The sequence below is a fragment of the Gouania willdenowi genome, chromosome 20, assembly GCF_900634775.1.
Source record: "Gouania willdenowi chromosome 20, fGouWil2.1, whole genome shotgun sequence".
In the NCBI taxonomy this organism is placed as follows: domain Eukaryota; kingdom Metazoa; phylum Chordata; class Actinopteri; order Blenniiformes; family Gobiesocidae; genus Gouania; species Gouania willdenowi.
In genome coordinates this window covers 22,068,060-22,093,115 of record NC_041063.1, presented here as the reverse complement: position 1 = coordinate 22,093,115, position 25,056 = coordinate 22,068,060, and the positions used below count along the sequence as shown (strand labels likewise).

At 34.0% G+C, this 25,056-nt stretch overlaps 1 protein-coding gene across 1 annotated transcript in view; it reads right to left on the bottom strand.

Annotated features, from left to right (window-relative positions):
- The window catches only part of ofcc1 (orofacial cleft 1 candidate 1), a 131,156-nt gene that overhangs the window by 102,683 nt on the left and 3,417 nt on the right, over positions 1 to 25,056 (bottom strand). Inside the window, exon 2 of the mRNA XM_028435121.1 lies at positions 197 to 263. Coding sequence (XP_028290922.1) covers positions 197 to 263 — 67 coding nt within the window. The remainder of the gene's footprint in view (positions 1 to 196; positions 264 to 25,056) is intronic.

Genomic DNA, 25,056 nt, shown 5'->3' with positions numbered 1-25,056 from the left:
GGAGGAGGAGGGGGAAAAAAGAAGCAGCAGAAGAAGAAGAAGAAGAAGCTGAAGCAGAAGAAGAAGGAATGATTAAAATAATTACAAATTGCGCCCTGACAAGCAAGAGCAAAATTTAGCCCACAGCCATTTGTCTGTAATTAGTTAATTAATCCTTACACAAATTATGAGCAATAACTCATCAAGCAGGACTCACCCATCAGAAATTCAGCCGACTTGGATTTCTTCTGCTTAGGTTGCTGCAGAGCCTTCTGCTGTAACTTCTGGAGGGAAATTGTTAAATGAATAAATTAGCTGCAGAATGAAGATCATCATTTATGATCCGCAACTAACGCAGTATTTTAAATATGGGACGACGCTGAAATGTCATTTAATTTACATCGCCGCTAAAGGGGTCAAGCACTAATTGAACAACAGGAGTGGAAAAGAATTTAATCATAAATAGATAAGAAAAGTTGACACGAATGTGTAATGAAGGTCACATTAAAATACTACCGAGTACTTTCTCCTTTTTTTTTTCTTCTTTTTCGTTTCTGGAAAATTATGCATTTTCACACACACAAGCCTGCACGAGAGTACACAGACATGGTGTGCAAATGAATATGGAAATCCAGGCACATTTCTCATTACTTTATTTTTTTATGTGAGCTCAAGCTTAAAAGCAGAAATGAAAGTAATGAATTACAAGTACTCACGTTACTGTAATTGAGTTGCATTTATGGGTACTTTTAGTATTTTTCTGAATCAGTCATTTTACTTAGTACATTCTAGAAGAAGTAAAGTAATTAATTACATTTCTACACTCAACTGCTATTGAATAAATGAATATTTTTGTTTTAAAACTAGTAACTAGTTACTTTTACTTTGAGTACTATTTACTTGAGCTACTTTTTACTTGTACTTGAGTACTTTATGTATGACTTACTTGTACGTGAGTACAACTACAATCAAGTAACAGTACTATTACTTGAGTAGGATATATTAGTACTCTTTACGCCAGTGTTTCTCAAATGGGGGTACGTGTACTCTAGGGGTACGTGATGGCACTACAGGGGGTACTTGAGAGAGGAAAATTAACAAATGAAAGCATAAAAAATATGGGGTTGTATGCCGATTTTTTTTGTTTAAAATGATAATCATACTAAATATTACCAGCGACTAACAAAATGACATCAAAAACACACAAAATAAGAGAAAAATATACTGAATAATAAAAACAACAGACAAAATACACAAAATTTCACCAAAAACACACACATTAAGAGAGAATTTTGTTTTATTATGACCAGCAACACACAGCATGACAACAAAGACACTATAAATGAGAGAAAAAAGCACAAGATCACAATAAAATACTCAAATATAACAGAGAAACATACAAAACAGCACAAGAAACGACACCAAAAACAAACACACTGAGAAATAATAATTTAAATATTACCAACAACACACAAAAATGACAATAACACAAAAAGAGATTGATATATGTATATATGGATACTGAATAATGAAAAGAACACACAACAAACAAACAAAAAAATACTCAAAATGACACCTAAAACACACAAAATGACACAAAATGATGACAGAAATGATCTTGATTAGAAGATAAACTGAAAATAAATATATTCAGGAGGCACTAAGTACTGTTTCATTCCACTTATTTACAAAATGAGATTATTTAAAAGCTCTGTTATCACTCATTCATTCCATTATGTGCTATAGTTGTTTTTAAAAAAAGAAAAAAAAAGTTTGAGAACCACTGCTTTACACCTCTGTTAAAAATATGTGTGACCAAAAGTGACATTTTGGGTGTTTCTATTTGTTTGCCTCTAAATATTCCGGTAATTTTAAAGGCTAGCATGAAATTTTGCGACTTTTGTTTTTACATTTGTATTTGCTTGCATCCAAAGTCCTGTGTATTGGACGTTTATAGAAATATGACACTTAATAGCCTCATGACCAAATTGACCCCACTGACTCCCATTGTAACCACATATTTTTCATTTACTGTAATCATGACATATCATAATGTTGTTCAATAATACCCAATAAATCTAAGCCTCTACCTTCAAAATAAAGGGAGCATATGTTTTTGGTGTAATGACCCCCTACCAACCACGTACATTTTAGGGAAATTTCATTGAAGGCCTGGATATCTTATCTTGCAAATATACAAGATGAATAAGTGTAATTTTTGTGTCAAGGCTGTAATATTTTCATCACAAATAGTCAACTTTGGCCCTCATTTTTGGAAATACTTTAGTGTTTTTCCTGCTGAAAAAAAAAATAGATGTTCTTGTATTAAAAAGTCTATAGAAACATAAAAAGGGTTTGAAATGTATAATAAACTTTATATCTATAGATAGGTCTGAAGTAGTTGAAAGAATCTGATGCGGTGGAAGTAAAAAAAAAACAATAATGGAGTACATCTTTATTGCCCTTTTATGAGACGGACCATTTGTGTACACAAGGTGTACAAGTGTATGTAAATTTAAATGAGTGCACAAGGGTTAAATAGCATCACAGCACACTGAGTCACTTATAGTTAGTGAAGCTGGGATATGTTTGATGCTATTATATAAAGAGCTTTCCATACATTTACGCAGACATGCCAAGTCGACAGCGTTCCGTCTGTTCTGTAGGTGGTCCTGGAAAAGACGAGGGGGGGGGATATATACACGAAAGGAAGCCACTATGGGTTCCTTTGAAATCAGGAAAAGAAGTGGAACAAACCCCGCACTCCCACATTTCTCTCATTTCTGCGGACAGGCAGAACAATGCAAACGCTGCGGCGAAAGGCATAAGTCGTTGTTTCTGTTATTGATATGTTTACATCGAAGAATGCATCGTATAAAAAGAAGCCGGGGCTGCTCGAGCGTTTGAAAAGCATGGTTTTATGCAGATTTCTGTGATGAACTGCGCCCATGCCCGTGAACAGCATGTATTTGTATACAATATTTAATTTCAAAGGCAAAATCAGGGAGCAGGCCCGCTGGGAGGGTGGGGGGGGGGCTTATTTCATCTCTAAATGACAGAGCAATTAAAATAGCTGAAGACTACTTCCAGACCAATCTGCTAGGATGAGTTTTTTTGTAAATCTGTTTTTACATTCAACAAGCCCTACAGCGAGACATTCATTTATACCACTGAGATTAATGCTTATCTAATTGTAACTTATTTAAAAACCATTTTCCTTTCGACTGGATACCAATCATGTTCTCTGAGTGGTACATACAATAGATTACCCAAAGATTAGGGACACTTCATGTGGCTTTACTGCTTATTTTCATCCCTTTCTCAACTTTCCACAGCAACAAGCTTCCTGGAAAGAAGTGAATCTGCTAGTTTTATTAGTTAAACAAACATATAATATGTATTATTTTAGCATACATTCACGAGCAAACAAGTATATGGCTTGACACTATATGTCATATTTCATCATTTACGTGTAAAACCTATTACGGAACACAATGTTAGCGATAAAACTTGAAAAATATGTTCCATAAGGTTGATTTCCATCTACTTCTATAACTTTGCATGCTTAAAATATTATTTCAACTGAAATGAATGAACGTTGTACACATGCATATTATATCAAATTTCATGTACAATTGTCCCAGAATCTGGGACAATTTTACGAGTTAAATATTACGAGTTAAATATTACACATAATAAGAACAGTTTTGTATGTGCATTAAATTTAAACAGTGAATTCAATGTTTTAAAAAACTTTTATACAAGTTTTTTAAAATATATCCAGTGGCATTATTTGCTTTGCTGATCTTTACGACACATAACACACGTGACCTCGTGTTGTAGTTTTGACAATAATATAACCAGATACTTAACCACGGGAAGAAACTTAACAAAAGCAACACTTTTTTTAGCATTTGAGAAATTTTTATAATCTGTATACACATATGCACATTTTTGTTGTTGTTTGCGTTACCTTAGCGCATGCAACACTAGAAATCATTCATTACTTAGACTACGCAATTTTCCAATCATGTAATGTGACAAATAAATGTTAGTGCTGATATTTTGTGTAAGAATGATGTAAGAAGACAGGACGCTTTCATTTTCCTGATCTGTGTTTACGCCCTTAGGATACAATGCACTTTGTAGAGATGTATAAAAACATCAAGGAGACAATCTAATTAGGTTTTATCTTTAGCTTTATGTATTCAGACTAATACCTTCTATTTAATGCATGGGATTATTTGGAAAGTAGTGCAACTTAAACTAGAACATTCAGGTTACCAATAATTAGTTTTCACTATAGTTTAATGTACATTGTGCACAGATTTCTGAGATATGGAATGATTTTGTTTGATCTCATGGTGAAAAAGCTGCGGAAAAAGAAACATCAGGTTGAATAAAAAAGAAAATGAATGAATGAAACTGATCCAAAAGTCTCTGTTTTTTTCAGAGGAAAACACTGACAATATCCTGGACCCAAAGCAGTGTTTTTAAAATGTTGTAACAACTGGATGGAGCATGCAGATGTTGCACTTCTAAAACAATAAAAACCAACATCATCCTCAGGGGTGTAAAGTGTCACTGAGGTCCATGGAACACACTGCATGGCTGCTTCCAGGCAAAAATGACTAAAATGTGACAGGGAGCAGTGTGAGCACGGTCAGTAGTAGCGGAAATTTGCCAAAAAACTTTGGGCATAAATGTGTTGAAGTTTGGTTTCAGCATGAGAACAAACAGCCAGGAAATGGAGCTCAACTGTAAGGTTTCTGTGCATTTTATGGTCAGTGTTTTGACTAAAATTCAACTTAGTTTCAGTTATAGTCTAGTTTTAGTCAACTAGATTATATTAATATTTTTCGTAGACTGAATCTGTAACAGATATAGTCCATTACAATAAAAAGCAGAAGAGTTTATGCATTTCTTAAAGACACGAAAATATCTATATATATTTCTATATCGTTTCCGTCCGCAAAATTTGATTTAGTTTTTAAGTCTTTAGACTAAACTGCAACTTAGTTTTAGTCAAAACAGCATGAACCCCAGGTACAAAATAACTCCAAAAATGCACAAAATGACAACAAAATACACAAAAATGACTCAACATTTTACAAAATGATAGAGAAATACACAAAATGACGCGGATTCATACATAGACTTACAGTAAAATACACAAAAAGACCCCAAAAATACACAAAAGGACTCCAAAAACTGATGAAAAAATTTTTAAAAAATTACCAACAAAACACACAATGACAGGAGAACACACAAAATGACAGAAAAATGTACAAAATAACAATAAATATATAGAGAATGACTCCAAATATCACAACATGATAGAAAAATACACAAAATAATGGATAAATATACACAAAATGACACAAAATGCTTAAAAAAAAAAAACATACTTTAAAGACTTAAAAAATAACTTTAAAAAACAGAGCAAACTTTGATTGAGTTTTTAGTCTCAGACTAAACTACAACTTAGTTTCAGTCAAAACTTAGTCATCAGAAATGTGTTGTTATTGTCCACTTTTAGTCCAAATCGTTTACAGCTCCCGTGTGACAAAATTACAGTTTTGTTTTTTATTAGTTGACGAAACATTAACATATTTTTATATAGTTTTTGTTTTTATTTTGTCATTGCCTAAAATCTATATATTTTGATATAGTTTTCATTCACGTATTTTTATTTATTTTTTTTTAGTCATAGTCTTGTTATTGTCACTTAATAAATGTAGTCGACTATGAAAAAATTATTACTGGGTCCAACCTGACGCTAAATGCTAACTTTCATTTGACATGGCTAGAAAAATCATATATAAGTGTTGGAAAAAGTCAAATAGTTTGAATGTTCTCTTCTCTTAATGTGGTTGTTGTCATCGTGAGCAGACACAGTCGCTCCTGGTTCAAAGGCGTAGCTCGGAGGGCTTGGGGAAGACCGCTCGCCGCTGGGAGCTGGTGGGCACAGACCAGCGAGGAAGTGAGTTTTGCATACTGTACGGATCATCGCCCAGTTCAGCCCAGTCACATTGAATCCGCCGTCAAACCAATTGTGCTTCATGAAACCGTCAGCCCTCATTTACGTCCTCCTGTTTTCTTCCCCGCGCAGCTGTAAACAAGGCCCCAGCTTTGAGCCGTCTGGCCCCGCCCCTGAGTTCACAGCAAAACATTTCATTCAATAAGATAGCAACACTTCCCAACCAGAGAATGGGAGGCAAGAGAACCAATAATTCCACGTTTATCTAGAACTGAAACAAAATATGAAATAATAAACATGTTTTTGCTGTTTTAACATAAAACAGGGGTGTCAAACTCATTTTAGTTCAGGGGCCAAATACAGAGCGGTTTGATCTCAAGTGGGCCACACGGGCCAACGGGTAGATTCAACACATAGACAAAAACACACAAATTGACAGGACAATACACAAAAATGAAAAATACACCAAATGACACTAAAAACAAAACGACAATGACAGAAGAATACACAAATTGGCAACAGAAACGCATGAGACGATGACGAAAATACACAAAAAGGACTTTGAAAACACAGAAAATGACTGAAGAGAGTACAAAATGACTCCAAATACACACAAAAGGACTTCAGAGCACAAAAACAACAACAAAAACGTATAAGATTCCTTCAAAAACACACATAATGACAGAAATCTACAATACATGACAGAAAACTACACAAAATGACACACGACACACAATGATGGCAACCATAGAGAATGGGAGGCGAGAACATTACTCGTGAACCAATAATACGTTTATCCACCAGACAGACGATTTATTACAACAGAAACAAAACATTTATGACATAAACACGTTTTTTCCTGTTTTTACCTAGAACATGGGTGTCAAACTCATTTCATATACGGAGCGATTTGATTTCAAGTGGGGCCACAGATTTTATGCTGGAAAACAAGTAGATTCAACATTATTGTGCCCTAGTTTTAACTTCTAGGTATATATAAAATACAAAATATGTAAGATAGAGACACTTTCCAAGCAATAAGTGACAGATATAAATCCCAACAGGATCTTCACTTTAAATGTCCTAGATTTTGGAACCAATTTCTATTTAAATAAAGGAAATATTGTGTAATAATTTCAGGAAAATTGAAGGATTTTGCAAGAATGTAGAATTTTTTTTCAACAGTTTTGTTGAAATAAATTTACACTATGATTCAAGTTTTCTAATTTTGATATATTTTTATGCCAATTACTTTTTATTGACTATATTATATCAGGAAAAAAAATAATTGTTAGTGATGGTGTTGCTTATTTTAGCGATAGTGTTTTAGGATTAATATTGCTATGTTTGCTATATAGTATAACATGATATATGAATAAATAAGTGATTTATATGGTGTTAAGTGTTTGAATGTGTCTTTCTTTATTTTCCAATATGTATATTTTTTAAGTGACAGTAACGAGACCATGACTATATATATATATATTGTTTTTTTTTTTTTTTTTTTTAATACATGTGAACAAAAACTATAGTGAAATGTTTATTTTCTTTTAACTACAGGTAATAATAAAAACATTACTATAATTTTGTCACACGGGACAAAATTCTAATGTCGTTTGTGTGTGTATTTACAAACAATTATACCATCCAATATCAGGTCAATAAATGCTAATTCAATCTTTAAAATTTGCTTAAACTCTTGTGCTTCATATTTTAGTCAAATACTGTATATGTAACAGACTTAGTCGGCTAAAATATTAATGTCATTTAGTTGACTAAAACTATACCATAACTGAAATAATGATGACTAAATGACTAAAACTAAGGTGCATTTTGGTAAAAAAAAAAATGACAAAAACTCAAAACTAAAACTGATCCCAAATAGATTCAATTACATTTCCATTAAATTCAATTAAATGTATTTTTTTGATTAAAAATGAATAAATATGCACTGAAGAATTCAAATATCTACATTAGTGTTTGATTAAAAGGAATGAAAGGTAAGATCAGAAGCATGTGTGCGACGACTGTGACCCACCAAACAACAACGGCGTTGTGTTGGTGCAGACGCAAAACATAATTAGTATTCAGGCTTAATTAATCCATGCTGGCCTGCTTTAAGTGAATTAGCCCATTATTTATGCATGTGTGCTCCTTTGATGCTAACAGATTATGTACGTTACCGTGTAAAAAAAAAAAAAAAATATGAAAAAGAGAGAGAGGGAGAAACCTTGAACAATGACTTTGAAAACTTTCCACAATAAAATGTCACTGCAGGCTTAGAAATGTCAGAGAAGGCCACGGCGACGTTAGTTTTGACGGCAAAATTAAATCAAATTTTGGTCATAATCCTTTGACTTAGTCTAAATTTAGTCATCAGGAATATTTAAGTTCTAGTCTACTTTCATTAGACTAAAGGACATTAAGATTTTAGTCGACTACATTGGTTACAGATATAGTTGACTAAAATATACAACATAAAAGTTCATGCGTGTTTTAAAAAGACTTATTTACCATTGATCAACCTGATATTAGGTGGTATTAGTGTTTGTAAGTACACACAGACACCATGTGATCAAATGAGTTCTGATGGACGAAAATATTAATATATTTTTATGTAGTTTTTAACAGTTTTTGTTATTCATTGTCTTGTTATTGTCACTTAAAAAATGTAGTCGACAAAAACTATTATAACAGAAATATTTTAGTTCTAGTCTACTTTTAGTCGACTAAATAACATTACGATTTTAGCTGACTAAATCAGTTACAGATATAGTCGAATAAAATGCACAATATAAAGGTTAATGCATTTTTTAATAAGGCTTATTTACCATTGTGATCAACCTGATATGGAATTATATTAATGTTTGTAAATAAACAGAGAGATCTGACCATGTGATCAAATGAGTTCTGATCAGTGTGAAAAAAATGATACTTTTGTTTTTATTAGTTGATGAAAATATTAAAATATTTCTATATTTATTTGATATACTGTATAACTGTAACATCACATTGCACTCTCACCTTAAAATAATCAACTCTTCCTTCCACACCTCTTCCATTGTCCTACCCTGACTCCCTCTTCACTGTTCTCTTCCCCCTCACATAGGTGTAACACTGCTTTTTATTATCTCGCTTTAATAAAGTCACATGTGTGCAATAAAAACAAATCTATTTCATTAAATGCAATAATAAAACATGCATAGCTGTCGTGAAAAGATTGCACTACCGCATGTGCAGCCAAAAAAAAAACATTTTTATATAATTTTTGTAGTTTCTGTCAACTTCTTTTATTATTATTATTATTATTATTATTATTATTAGTCATAGTCTGTTTATTGAACATGAATCTGATTTTAATGGATAAACACCCCTGTTTAACTCAATATCTGCCACCATTTGCACATTTGTTGTGTTTTTTATGCTGTTGTATTGTTTTTTGTTTTAAATTTTATTTAAATTTTAATTTACTATAAATTTTTTCTAAATTATGTCCCTACCACAGTCGTATATTTGCACTATTATCCTTTGTTGGTATGTATTTATTTTTGTTTTTACAGTCTGCTCTTCTATTGTGTTGCTGCAATGTGTGAATGTCCACTATGTGGATCAATAAGGGTCTATTCTGTTCTATCTCTACTCTATAAGTACGAGTTTAATAAATCAGACAAATATGAACATTTTGAGAGTCCTAATCCACGGAGAGAGAGAATTCAACATTGAGGTCTTTTCCAGGATCATGGGAACTCTTTGTGCTTTTCAACGGACTTTTTGTTTTTACCCTTGAGAACCGGGCCTCGACCTCTGCACGCCTCAACCCCTCATTGAAAACCCAGCGGAATGCTTGGTGTCATGGGTCAGAGTGCGTCTGCACCTTCACAGACTGAGGTACAAATCATGACCTCCGTGGTGTTTGAGGGGACACGAGTGTGAAACTGTACTCACGCTGCCAAACGTGTCCATCATCCCATTAAAACAAAAAAAAAAAAAAAACATCACATTAGAAAAAAACACATTTAATAGCAAATAATTTTCATCCCAATTATTCAAATAGATTATTCATTTACATCTGCGACGGTATCGTTTAGTGTTTTTATCATCGTCTCCAGCGGTAATTCGCACGGCACGCACAACTTTCTGCTGAAATAGCAAAACAAACCCCAGGCAAAATGTGAAAGATTATCCCATAGCATGCGAGCTAGGATGAAATGCTATACTTTTTCACACTGAACACTTGCTCCGCTGGGTGTGATTGAAAAACATGTAAAGCTATTGAATCTTGTGGTTTGTATATGTGAGGGGGGGAAATGAGTGTTGTAACAAGTGGGCCAGTGTTTTTGTAATTGTTTCAAATTACACAAGACGTAATAACTCAGTGAAAGCAGAGCCCGTGTGCAGCGGAGACCACAGGATATCCCCCTCACTCACCTTATCACGGCTCACGCACACAAAAAAACCTGAGTGTGTAAACAAGCGAGGGGTCTGCGTATGAGAGGGTGCTTCTCAGCAGAAAAGGGATCAAAGCTACTGTATCACACTTACACGTGTATTTCATTAGGTTAAAGACATAACACAACGTTACTTTATTATATCTATGCAGCTTTGATTAGGCCACGTGTCAAACTCAAGGTCCAGGGGCCAAATCCGGCACATTAGAGCAGTGATTCTCAACTGGTGGGTCGGGACCCAAAAGTGGGTCGCGAATAGCTGGTCAAAAATAAGTACATACTTGGAGTCTCTCATGTTGGACTTGTCTTTTATTTTGAAATAAACTTTTCTTTTGACAGGCATGCTGTGAAGTGCATGTTGCACAGGAAAATATGTAGATTTATGTTTTTAAAAAAGAGAATGTGTGTTTTCAAAAGCTATTTTTGAAAAACGTGGGGCGCGATTTAATGGCATTGGGAAAATGTGGGTCCCAGGGTGAGACCAGTTGAGAACCCCTGCTTTAGAGCATGGATGGGCAACTCTGTTACATGTGCAAGGGCCACAAAAATGTGATTGTATCTGATCCGAGGGTCACATGATCAACATTCATGTCAGCATTTAGAATCATGACCAATCAGAGCATTAATACAGGGGGGAAAAGGGTTTTGTCTGTGGTTTTGTCTGTGGTTTTGATGTTTTCTCAGTTTTTAAGTCATTGTGTGTTTTTGTTCGTTTTTTGTGTTCTTGTTTGAATTTTTCTGTAAATTTCTGGATTTTTGGGGTAACTTTTTGTATTTTAGTTCTTGTTTTCTGTATTTTCCTGTCATTTTGTGTCATTTTGTTAACAGAGTCTGTGTCTTTGGAGCTATCTTGTCACATTTTGTTGTTTTGTGCATTTTTGTAATTATTTTGTTAGTTTAAGTGGCTGTGTCTTTCTTTGTCAGTTTGTGTATTTTGGGAATTTTGTGTGTACTTTGTGCATTTTGCTGCCAATTTGTGTGTTTTGGGAGTTATTTTGTGTATAATATTGGGCTTCGTATTCCATCCAACTTCTTAAATTACAATTTATGGGGAATTGCGTCAGGTGCCGCACAAAATTTGACTGAGTGAGGGCCACATGTTGCTTGTGTCTGCTTTAGAGCCCACAGAAGAAAGTAAAAATTATGGAGAAAACACTAATTATTATGTAAATTACCAAAAAGAAAAAATCCAGTTGTAGATATCTCAAATTAGCCAATTTAATGAAAGTTGATGACATTTTTAGGAGCTTGCATTTTTCCTTTGTTAATATCTCATGAATGCAGTCATTTTTTTTTATTGCAAACTGTGGAAATAACTCTCAATATTTCCACAAAACTTGTAAATTCTCACAAACAATTGCACAAAATTCCTCTAAATTACAAAAAAAAAAAAGAAAACTGCTAACAAAATCAATATTTTTTAAGTGAATTGAGCTGATATAAAAAACGAGGGCACAATTATGTTAAAATTGTACTTTCCCCCCCACCTAAAATCTGCAGCCCATTTGAGATGAAACTGGTCCGTATTTGGCCCCTGAACTAAAATGAGTTTGACACTTCTGGATTAGGCTGTGGAAGAATTCTACAGAGAAATAATTAGTGTACATGTTGCCAATATTTATGCTGACTCACCTTTTACCGTGCTGTGCAGCAAAGCCCAAAAAGTCCAACTGTCTGACTTTATAACATGTCTTGTGCACTGCCAACACCAGACATCGTTCACTTGTATATTATCAACATGCTTTCCTGCTGTGAATGTATTCATATTTGACCTGCAGGCTGCAGAACTGCCCCCCACTCCCCCGACCCCCCTGTTTAATCACAGCAACATGCCTGTGAGAAGCAGCTCTGCACCCATGTCAAGCATGTGTTTCTAAAACCACATGCTTATAGTTGCTGCTTATACACCTCATATTTTGCACGGGCAACCAGCGCCCCAGTGTTGAGCTGCCCCCAAAGTAAAGGCATGAAATTACCCCAAAATTCACAAATGACAGTAAAATACACAAAATGATGGAAATATGTACATACAATCACAGTAAAATACTCAAAATGACAGGAAAAGGCACAATTGATTCCAAAAACACACAAACTGGTGGAAAATGACCAAAAGAAACACACAAAATGATGAGAGGATATACTAAATGACAGAAAAATTCACAAAATGAGAATAAATGTACTCAAAATGACTCCAAAATTCACAAGATGATAGAGAAATACACAAAATGACTCCAAAATTCACAAGATGATAGAGAGATACACAAAATGACTCCAAAATTCACAAGATGATAGAGAAATACACAAAATGACTCCAAAATTCACAAGATGATAGAGAAATACACAAAATGACTCCAAAATTCACAAGATGATAGAGAGATACACAAAATGACTCCAAAATTCACAAGATGATAGAGAGATACACAAAATGACAGTGAAATACACAAAACACTCCAAAAATTAACCAAAATGACAGAAAAATACACAAAACACTCCAAAAATTAACCAAAATGACAGAAAAATACACAAAATGATGGAAAAATACAATAGATAGACTTCAAAAACACACACTGACAGAAGGACACAAACTGGAAACAAAAACACACAAAACCACATCAGGAATACACAAAATGATTTCAAAAACACACAAAGTGTACAAAATCACAGCAAAAATACTCACTAATTCTTCAAAAACACACAATGACTAACCCAAATCTACAATAAATGACAGAAAACTACACAAAATGACTTCAATAAAGCACAAAACCAAAAAGACATCAAATGGCTTTAAAAAAAAAACACAATGATGAGAAATTGTACCAAAATAACTAAAAAAAAAAACATAAAATGACATGCCCATCTCTGATCTACCTTATTCCTGGAGGTGCTGCTGTAGATATAGATCAATAATGGCATCAGTTGTTTCTAAGACAAATATGTATCATCCAACATGTCATTTTGTTATATTTTATTATAATACATATGTCTTAACCCTTTCAATCTTTTATCGTACGTCGTATATGAAAGTTATTTGCAGCTGGTGCACAGCTATATTTCTCGAAACATAAAGGGGTTTTCCTGACGAAATAAAGGTTACAGGTTTATGGTTTTTCCATCCCCTCCTTTTGCCCTGTGAATGACCATCGGCCCTGTCACCCAGTTAGCACAGCTCAATCAGCCGATAATCCACAATGACAGTAGGATCTGTAGCACCTCCCCCTTTTCCTACAGCACTGGGCCATGTGAAATCTTTGCCTTACATTCCTCTTTGTGTTCCAGCTCCATGGATCAGGATGTAATTCAATAGTCACAGGGGGACAGGGCATCGCGCACCGACGAATACGTTATATCTGCTCGTGGACACATGGCTGTTTTCTGCATCACACATTTAGACCTCTACACTGTAGCCTTTGAAGCTTTGAAGTTCACTTCCACTGCACATGTGGAGTGTAGTTTGGGTTTCAACAGGTGAATCAGATTCTCATTCAATAGAACGTGAACAAATTTTAGTGGAAAAACACCAAATAAGCGTGAATAATAATCATAATAAATGCTGTTATTTACCGTGTGCAGCCAGAATGCTCCCTCTGCATGGACAGCTCCACCGTCTCCAAGGAGACGATGAATAACAACACACGTGTGGACGTGGTGTCAGTTGACCTATCGGGTTCACTTTCACTGATGAGTACAACTCAATGTTCTTCTAATCTGAGGGTTTAAAAGTGCACAACAGGATATTTTAGGTCATTTATGATCTATAAATAAATGTCTACTGTACAATATCAAATTAATACAGCTTCATAGTAATATATAGCATGATACATTTAGAAAAGACACGTCATTTATTATATATTCATAAAAATAAATACATTAAATCTACAGTATACAGTGTAACATAATAACAACAAGGAACAAAGGACAAAGATGGATTACTTGTATGTGGTTAGCATATGTTTTTAGAATAAAGACCAATTTAAGCATCAACACAGAAAACAACAAATAGTTTGGTTTGTTTTTTGAAGTCATTTAGTCTATTTTTGTTGTTGTACATTTGTATATTTTTCACGTTATTTTTTTGTTGTTGTTTAGTATGTTATTTAGACATTTTATAATAATCTAATTTTGTATGTTTTTGGGAATCTTTGTGTATTTTGTTTGAAGTTTGGCATATTTGCAGTAATTTTGTGTATTTTTCTTGTTTTGTGTTTTTTTAAGTCATTTTTTGAAATATTTCTGTTGTTGTTTTATGTTTGTATAGCATATTTATTGTTGTTTTGAGTGTTTTTCTGTCATTTTGTGCACATTTTTTTCTTCTTTTTGTGGTTTTTTGTTGATGTTTTGTTTGTTTTACTCAAATGTTGTATAATATTCTGTCATTTTTTACATTATTATTGTTGTTGTTTAGTGTGTTTGTAGTTATTTTTATAGTAATGTAATTTGTATGTCTTTTTTGTAGTTTTGTATATTTTATTTGATTCTATGGGTTTTTTGTGTGTTTTTCTCTCATTCTGTGTTTTTTTCTATCATTTTCTTCATTTGGTGTTTTTGTTGTTGTTGTTGTTATTGTTGTTCTTGTTTTGTTTAGTTTACTCAAAATGTTGCATTTTTCTTGTTTTTCTATCTTTTCTTTCATTTTGTGCAATTAATTTAGGCAACGGAGGGGTTCCAAACTTTTTTCTTTTGCACCCTGTCCTTAAAAAATAATCGAAATACATAAATGAATAAATAAATTAACCTGGAAGGCCATTCTCACGTAAAACAAATCAAAGTGTTGACTATTCTGGGGCAGATATTGATACCTTTAGACGTTTACAATGATAACACCTTGAAACTGCATGAATAATTAATGACCCACTTGATTTTTGGGAGGCATAAAGGCATCACACACCTCCGTCTACACGCCACGTGGACCATAGAAGTTTGTTGGATGCGTCATTTGGAGGTTTACCGCTGACAAACCATTTTCCCAGTCAACAAATTACAGTCGCTGTGAAGCAAAGGTAGCACATGGCCAGCGGACAGGCGTGTTCGTATTAGGTATTAGGCTCGTTAACAGTAATGTCCCCTGAAAACACAGTGTGAACTTAATCTAATGCTTCCCTGAGAACAAAGAGTCACAATGAGTATATATCTGAGTCCAACGCCATCAGGCCATCAGTGGCCTTTTCAGCAGAGGAAGAGAGATTACACTAATGCATCAACAGCCAACCAACCTTGTTTATTCTGCATTGTTTTAACTCCGTCACTTTTACTGGGAAGAGCTTTTGAAAAAGCATTTTTTCAGAAAAACAAAAAAACAGAACAAACAACACTCAATAGTCTAACTAATCAGACAAAAGGGTGATTATAGCTTATATACAGTACACCTACCCCATCACAAAAACAAAACAAGGCTATTAGGAAGCTAATATGACTTGTTTTACAATACACATCCTATGTATATATATATATATATATATATATATATATATATATATATATATATATATAATAAATTAATTAAATTTCAAATAGAAACTATAGAGTGGCAATATTTAAATTCATATTATCTATCTATACCTTTTATTATGTTTTTTTAAGTATTTATATATGCTATACCACTATATACTGTACATATTATGTATTGTTGCTGTCCATAGGTAAAATTGTTGCTCTTCTCATCCATATTTTAACCCCTGTTTTTGTTATACTCATCCTCAGTGTTGTTGCATCTTTGACATGTAGTTTTCCTCTTAAATTATGTTCCCCTGCTTCTCTGCAACCCTTTTGAAAGTGCACCTTTGCTTGCTTTATATATCATTTGTACAGTTCTGGGAGTTGTAAATCTGGTGGGTTTTTTTTTTTTTAAGAATAATTCATTTGTGTGTTATCTGTATCCTGTTTTCATCTTCAGGTGATTGTTAAATGATGATCTGAAACAGAGCTGGACCGAAGCTGAATGAGATGCCCTTTGATTTGCGTTCCGTATCTTCTGGCCACGCTGTCATTGATCGTTTGTGCGATTAAACACAAACCCTAAATCTCCATCTTATCCAATTAATCCCCTATGTAGGCATGAGAGAGGCTAATTATGTTATCTTACCTAATTAACCTGTATAGGGATTCAAGTGTAGGACGAGGGATTGTTCATCCCTCATCCAAGTGTTCATTATTATCATTACAATCATTATCATAAAGGGGATAATCTATGATGTTAGCCATTCCTCCATCATTAATCTAGATTCAGGCTTTTTTTTTCTTTAGGGAGGGGGTGGGTGCTGGGGGGTGTCCTCCTTTGGGGTCATTTTTAATTATCACTAAATGGATAAGAAATCTGCCCAAGCTTTGAGAGAAGAGACGTTCAGTTGTGGTCACAGCAATCACTGGAATCCCAAGAGCTCACATTGTGAGAATGTGATTGGATGGTATAAGAGTGAGGGGATGCATGTGGGCTGTCGACCCAAAGTGGGTCGGTTCGGTCCGCTACGTTTTTGGGGTTTTTTTGACGAGCGAGTGGAGGCAGACATGGTAACAGGTGGCTAAAACGTGGCAAGAAAAGAGTGAAAAGTAACTAAAACAGGCCAAAATCAGTCAAGAGTGGCCAAAAAATGGCAACGGGTTGCTGAAAGGGGCAAAATGTGGCAAGCAATAGTGAAAAACAAAAAGAGGCAAGATTTAGGGAAAAAAGGAATGAATTGGTATTTATTGTGCAAAAGGCAAAAGTTAGCTTATTTGGAGGAAAAATGACCCAAAAAAAATGAAAGAAAGAACAAAAATGGTCCAAAAGTGGCAAAAACATGGCAAGAAAAAAGTGAAAAATGACTAAAATGGACCAAAAACACTCAAGAGTGGCCAAATAATGGGCAAATAAAGAGGAACTAGATGGTATGTATAGGAAAAGGGTAGCTGAAATGGGCAAAATGTGGCAAAAAATAGTGAAAAGGGACAAAAATGTGGAACAAAAAGAGGCAAAATGTAGGGAAAAAGGAAACAAGTGGTATTTATTGGGCAAAAGTTAGTTTATTTGGATGAAAAGTGGCCAAACAAATTAAAGGAAGGACAAAAATGGGATACAAGTGTCAAAAAGAACTTGCAAAAATGGACAAAAATGGGAAAAAGAATTGATATGTATTGCAAAAGGTAGCTATTGTCTGAAAAAAGTTAAGGGGTTAAAAATGTTTCCCCCTTTTACAGTTTTCTGGGGGAATAATATTAAAAATGAAGACATTAAGTAAGAGCCACACATTGAGCATCACTGACCTAATAACGGCTTCTACGTGCTGTCGCTGATAATATAGTGGGTTGGTCTGAACACAAAATGCCAGAGATGATTTTTGTTCCCAGTACACTCATGACCCCCCCCCCCCAATCAAAACCCAATACCCCCACCCCTTTCATAGGCTGTGTCTCTCTGTCAGCTTTCCAATGCAGAGTTGGCTTCAACCTATTAACACTGCATACTTGGTGAAGATCAATAGCCCTCAATGGGCCGTGTGTCATTAGTTAATCGGATATTGATGAAGGTATCGACAGGCAGCTAATTAATCTCAGGCCCCGTGCTGGCTTTTATATGTTCCTTTAATTATGTTCTTCATCTTAGTCCAAACACATCAGCAGCTTTCCGCTTCCTGTTTGACAGTGACTAAAAGTTGGATGTCTCGCTCCTGACGTGTGTGTGTGTGTGTGTGTGTGTGTGTGTGTATGTGTGTGAAAACCTTCTTACTATCAGTGTCGTACCTAGCAGTAAAATACTCTTTTTTTTTTTTTTTATTTGTGAACATTATATTGTAGAGGTGACATTTTTTTCAGTATGTGGTCAACTTTGTCTGTGCAAGCCATGGAACCGACACAAAACCAGAACAGATATAAGCAAAATGAAGAGCAAAACATATCAAAGAACAGCAAATATACACAAGATCACTCTGAAAACACACAAAACGACAACAAAATTAACAAAATGACGACATAAACACACAGGAAAAAGTGAAAAACGAACTGAACGACAACAAAATGACTGCGAAAACAAACAAAAAACAATAAAACATACCAAATAAACTCCAGACATGCAAAAAGACAACAAGATTTACAAATTGACTACATAAACACACAAAAAACAATAAAAAAAAACATACAGAACAAAACAAAATTACAACAAAATTAATAAAATGATTGCAAAAAACACACAAAAAACAATAAAAACATACAAAATAAACTCCAGACATACAAAACAACAACAAAATTAACAAAATGTCTCCATGAACCCACAAAAAACAGCAACAAATACACACAAAATGCAAGAAAAATGTACAAAAGGACAAAAAAAAAAAAAAAAAAACACTCCTAAAGCAACAAAATGACTGAGAACACAAAACAAGAGCAAAAATACACAAAATAACTTCAAAAATCATCTAAACAACAACAAAGACACACTAAATGACAACTAATACGCAACAAACCATTGCCTATATTAATGCTCATTTTGGTCATTATTGTAAATCCTGATATGAATGTTAATGATGTGGCTCTCAGATCAGAAAAAATACTTTTTTCTGCTCTTGTCGGAAACTCTAAAGTGTCAGATTTTGTCCCTGACACACAACTGTATTATATATATATATATATATATATATATATATATATATATATATATGTATTAATGACACCTGTCCACACCTACAAACATACTCCAATCTACTTAATATATTTGTTTCTATTTTATTTATTTCAAATCCTAAAAATATTTTCAATAGATAATAAATTACAATATATGCGTGTATGTATATATATATATTTTTTTTTTTTCTTTAATTTTATTGTGGTGTTTTATTTTATTTTTCATTTGAAATCTTAAAAACATAATTTTTCAATAAATAAATAATAATACTGATTATTATTGTAAATAATCTCAATAATATTTATTATTTGCAATGGTTCATTCATTCATCTGTCTTAGTCTGTCTCTGATTTCTACTCCAGGCTTATAAATAGTGCAATAAATTGCATCTATAAAGTAAATCCAAATGTGTTTGCGTTGTGTTGACACATCCATGCCGATCAATAGAGGCGTGCATGAGCGTGCATGTGCGTGCTGCAGTGCAGAGGAGATAGAGCACCTGAAGGTGACCTGCACTGCTGGCATCACCACGGGGCTCCAATAAGCCACTCCTCAGCCGCTGCTCTCTCTCTCTCTGCAAAGCACAAATCTCCAACTTTGAGCCTGCTGCTGTTGGTTTGATTATTGTTTATAGATACAGCCGAGAATTAAAGCATGGCCCGCAGGCAGCATAATTATTTACAGCTGAAAACTCATATCATTACCAGCATGCTCCTAATTGCCAGAAGTAATATCAATGTTAGTTGATTAAGTGTATTTTTTTTTTTTCATCCTTTGCCTCCATAATGTGCAGAGATTGTTTTCCCTCAGCATATGGGGTGACGCTTTATCTCAATACAGCTGTTCATCTGGCTTGACTTCTGTTTTTTTTTTTCTTCTTCGCTCTTCATTCCAAAATACAATATTGTGGTATCTTCAGAGGGTAGAGATCGATTGCTCCACTTTTTGTAGTTTACTCATGAGGTCAAAGGAAACAACTGTTTTTTTTTTTCTTCTTCTTCTTCTTCTTTTGTTACTGAGAAATAACTCATCTGTGTAAAGGGTTTCCTTAAATAGACCCGGTGCTGACTTAAAGGAGGATTTTTGGCTCCAAGTGAGAATGGAGCTTTAAAAAAAAACCAAAAGGGTGAAAGGTTTTTTAATTTTTTAAATATCCTACAAATGATTCATTGATAGTTGTGTCTTTGGCCCAGACCTTGTGTGCTCCACTGTGGTGTTAATGCATTGTTTTACTTGAAAACTAATGAATAAATCAGATAACATAAAGCTATGAAGGTAAAGACATCCACCTACATGTGTCAAAGTGTTTCCTCACATTTAGGATGAAGAACCTACAGCCTTTCACAAAAAGGTTCAAATGCATGTTAAAAATTAGAATAATGTCTAATTAGAGCATTAACACAGGAAAGAATAAAGGTTTTTGTTTTGTTGTTTGTTTTGTGATTTTGTGTTGTTGATTTGAGTATTTCTGGAGTAATGTTGTGTTTTTATATCGTTAACTTGTGTACATTTGTTGTCTTTTGTGTTTTCAAAGTCATTTTATGTCATTTCTATCATATAGTGTGTCTTTGTTGTTGCCATGCGGAAGTTTTGTGTCATTTTCTTTGGTGTAGGAGTCCTTTTGTGCATTTATCTTTCCTTTTATATGTATTTGATGTTTTGTTTGTGTCTTTTTGTCTTGTGAAATTGTGTTAGCGTTTTGTGTCCTTTTTTAGTGATTTTGTTAATTTTGTTGTCATCATTTTGTTTGTTTTTGGAGTCTTATTGTTCATTGATCTTTCAATTCTTTGTGTAGTTATTTTCTTAGCCATCCTGTGTAATTATCTTGGCATTTTGTATGTTTTTATAGTTGTTTTGTGTGTTTTCAATGTGGCTTTTAGTTTGTTTTGTTGTTGTTTTGTATGTTTTCGAAGTCATTTAATGTATTTTTCTGTCGTTTTGATCGTTTTTGTTGTCATTGTGTGAGTGTTTGTCATTTGGGTTGTTTTAAGAGTTCTTTTGTGTATTTGTTTTTGTGTTTTTTTTGTATTTCTTTTATCATTTCATCCTTTTTTTTCCCCAGGTGGTTTTTTAAGTCTGGAGTTATTTGTGTTTTTCTGTCATCTTGCATGTTGTTTCTTGTTTAGTGTATTTTCGTCATCCTGTCGTGTGTTTTTGGAGCACTTTTCTGTATTTGTTTTGGGCGCCGCGAAAGATTTTGCCATCATTAAAGAAAAAGTCAAGATAATGTCATGTGTGTTTGTTTTCTATTGAATTTATTTCTTCATTCTCTATACACAATAAGTCATTTGTAATGTAGCATCAGTTGAAACACCAAAGTACAAATGTAAATCAGAGAAAACTTTTGCTTTTCGTTCCCTTTGACCGGCCTCAAAGGAGTGGGAGTGAGTGACGCGAGTGAATGCTGAAGTCAAGCAAATACTTTGTCAAACTTAGAAATAAAAACTCACATTAGACTTTAAACCATAAAAAAATCTCTTCAAATGCATTCTCAGGATGAAACGGATGCGACCCTTGAAGATCGTGTTCATAGGAACTTAATTACAGGAGTCTGTCTCATGCTTGTACAGTCAAAATTGTGCACCGTGGTGGAAGAATCGGTAAAAGGGCAATGCAAATAGTGATTAAAAGTGGGCCTAGGGTCATCATTAGGGCATGATCTCAGAGAAATAGAGAGCAAAGGGGAAGAGTTTGAGAAACATCTTGATGACCAATGAGGGGCGTTTTGACTCCACATGACAGGGATTTATTATCCTGCTGTTGATGAGCAGCTAATGCTGGAGGAAAATAAAAAATAGATCATTCAAAAGATACTACGATGTAATCCAGAGATCAAGAGGCCACGGGCAGGATGTGTCACTGCTTCAAAAGGCCACTATGTGTAGGTTATGGTATGAAACACAATAAAATAATTAGCAAACAGAAGATTGTGTTCGAAATGGAACACTCCATTATATGCATTACAAACTCAGAGCGAGTATATACTGTCTACTATATATTATAAGTATGATTAGGTTGGTGACCATTCCACTGAATATACTTCTAAGTTTCCCAAGATGCATTTCAAACCTACAATGACAAAAACCTGAATCACAGAGACTAAATATTTCTGTTGATTCTCCATCTTTGAAAGTCCTGAAAACATTTTAAGTAAGAAAATTACCAAGTAGAATATCAACATGTGGTCATTTGATCCATAAAACTCACAGAAACACATTTCATGCCAACACTTCTGAGATTTTCGGAGACCCTCCATTGTGCTACTGACTAAACTTCCGATTAACTTCAAAACAAAAGCTCTATTTACATTTTCATAAACGTTTATTGATTATTTAAAAGGAACAATGTACATTAAAAAACAGAAATGCTGTAAATGAGTTAGCCAAAAGAAGCTAGCTTTCATCTGATCAGTTTTGTTGTCATTGTATGATTTTTTTTTTTTTTTTTTTTTTTTGTCATGTGGGGTGTTTCAGGAGTCCTTTTGTGTATTTTCATGTTTTCTGTGTTTCTATAATCATTTTGTCCATTTTTTTCATGTTGTGTTGTAAGTCTGCAGTCACTAGTGTGTTTTTCTTGTTGTTTTTGTGTATTTTTGTTGTTCTTTTGTGTGTTTTTGGAGTCCTCTTTTATATTTTTTCAGGGGGCCACAATTTTTTTTTGCCATCATTAAAGAAAAAGTCAAGAAACTGTGATATTTATTTTTTTTTTTTTGTTTTGTTTTGTTTTTTTGCATTTATTTATTCATTCTAAGTAATTTGTAACGTAGCATCAATTAAAACACCAAAGTACGTATTGGTTTTTCCGCTCCGACAGAAAGTCGATTGTGAAATAGCAGTTAACTATAGTTTCTTGCACGTTATTTCTAACACGAGGAACATTACAAGGTACATGAATAGTCTTTCAGTTGAGCTGTCTTTGTCATTGGTATCTCTTTTAATATCTTTGCAGCTAAAAAAAAGGATTTTGCTCGCTCTAACTTACTGAACTGTATCCCAGTTAATGAACATACCAGGAAATGGTTTGTTCAGGTTCAACCCAAGCTGAAACAGCAGCTGATTGCCTTAAAAAGAGTCCAACCCTAATCTCTGAGGTCACTCTCTAACCTACACATCTGTCTAAATAGCAGGGAGAATGTTTGAAATGTAAATGTCCGCTCCGCTTGTTTTCAGGCATCAGCGAGCTCGTTGGACTATTCAGAGACGACGTGTCCTCTGCCTCCTGCCTTTTAACTTTTTAAAGGGTATAATGTTCACTCTGTGAGTTTAACCCAGATCTCTTTTGAACTTTTAATGATCTATTTCCTACAGTTAATGATTCAACACTGGGTTTACTACTGTGTGGGCGCACTGACATATTAACACACGGACACACGTGGATATATGCAAGTTAACTGAGGTAAAGCTGCATATGCAATCGTACATTTCTGCTTTTATACCCATGAAATCTTCTAATTGGTAGTAAAGTAAGTAAAACTAGTTAAACCGTAGCCTATGTATCACTAAATGCGGTATATTTCAATTTAGGAGGTCTGAATCCTAAATCCCTGAAGTTAGACCTTGTCAAAAATGTGCAAAGTAATAAAATGTTAGTCCTTCTAACTTCAAATTCACGCTTTAGGGCCAGAAATTGCCTTCAGCATTAGCTATGCTCCGAGAAGCAAAACCCATAAAATGACATCCAAATTTACTGAAATGGAATATGTGCTCCGACAACTCAGTAGAGACGTTTTACCTGTTCGTGAGGGACTTTCGTCTCGCAGCTTCAACCCATGTATGATAAATATTCAGCTTGAGCTGAACATTGATGTAAAAAAAGGCAAATGGTGTGGAGAGGGTGCTAAAAAAAAATGCTTGATTTATATGTAGAGCAGAGATGGGCAATTAGGAGTCTGACAAAAGTAATTCGCAAAAAGACGCTGAACCTATAAAATGACAAAAAAAAACAAACTAAATAACAGAAAGCTACAAAAAAACCACTCCAAAAACATGTAAATAGACAACAAAAAGAACAAAATGAATGAATGAATGAATAAAAACACACAAAAGGACTCCAACGCATATAAATTTACATCAAAATAAGCAAAAATGACAGAAAAATATGCATGAATTGACTTCAAAACACAGATGAAAACCACTATAAATTTACACAAAATAACAGAAAAAAATAAATAAATAAGCATTATAAGCACTCAAAATGAAACTGAAAGCTCACAGAACAACAACAAAACCAGACAAAAGAAAAACAAAAACACAAAAATAATACAACAAAAATATACAAAATAAGACAAAAATGCAACGTTTTTACTAAACCAAACTCTGCTCATGGATTTTTACATGAAAAATGTAACAGGAAACACAGCCAAGTCAAATAAATACATTCTACGAGCATGCTATTGCTGCACATAGCTAACTTTATAGCTCCACTCAGCTAGCTAAAAAGGTTAGCTTCAACGTTTGATTCATTTAGTCATTTTTGAACCTTAATCTATAAAAATAAATAGATAGCTTTTGCCTTAAGACTGTTGTGAACTTGCTTACCTCATTAGCTTGAAACTAATTAACAATCTTGCTAAATGTGAATAACCATTAAACGTTATAGCTGCAACCTGTGTAGTTATCAACTGTTTAATTCCCTAAAAAAAATTAATATAATCCTACTACTTTCTAATACTTTGTTTATGTGTACATAAACAATATAATTAATGGCTAGCTATTCAGTATTTTGTCCTTTAGGCCTAGGCTACTGGTTTTCCTGGTGTTCCAGGACGCCTGGCACTTTTAGAGGAAAGTAAAAAGCAAATTAGCAGCAATTAATCCACATTTCAGTAGATTCCCATTAAAGTAACTTCAATCATTCTCCTTACAAAGTGTCTCTTTCATTTTAGGGCTAGGAAATGGGATCTAAATGGTTTTGGTGCTCTTAGAAGATGCACAACCTGGGATGTAGTTGGTATTTTGTGGTCTTTGTCAAACACACTGGTTGTTGAGCGGTGGAGGTGTTTAAGGCTCACACCCAACACTTATATTAGTAGTTGTTGGATATCAAATAATGAAGCCTCT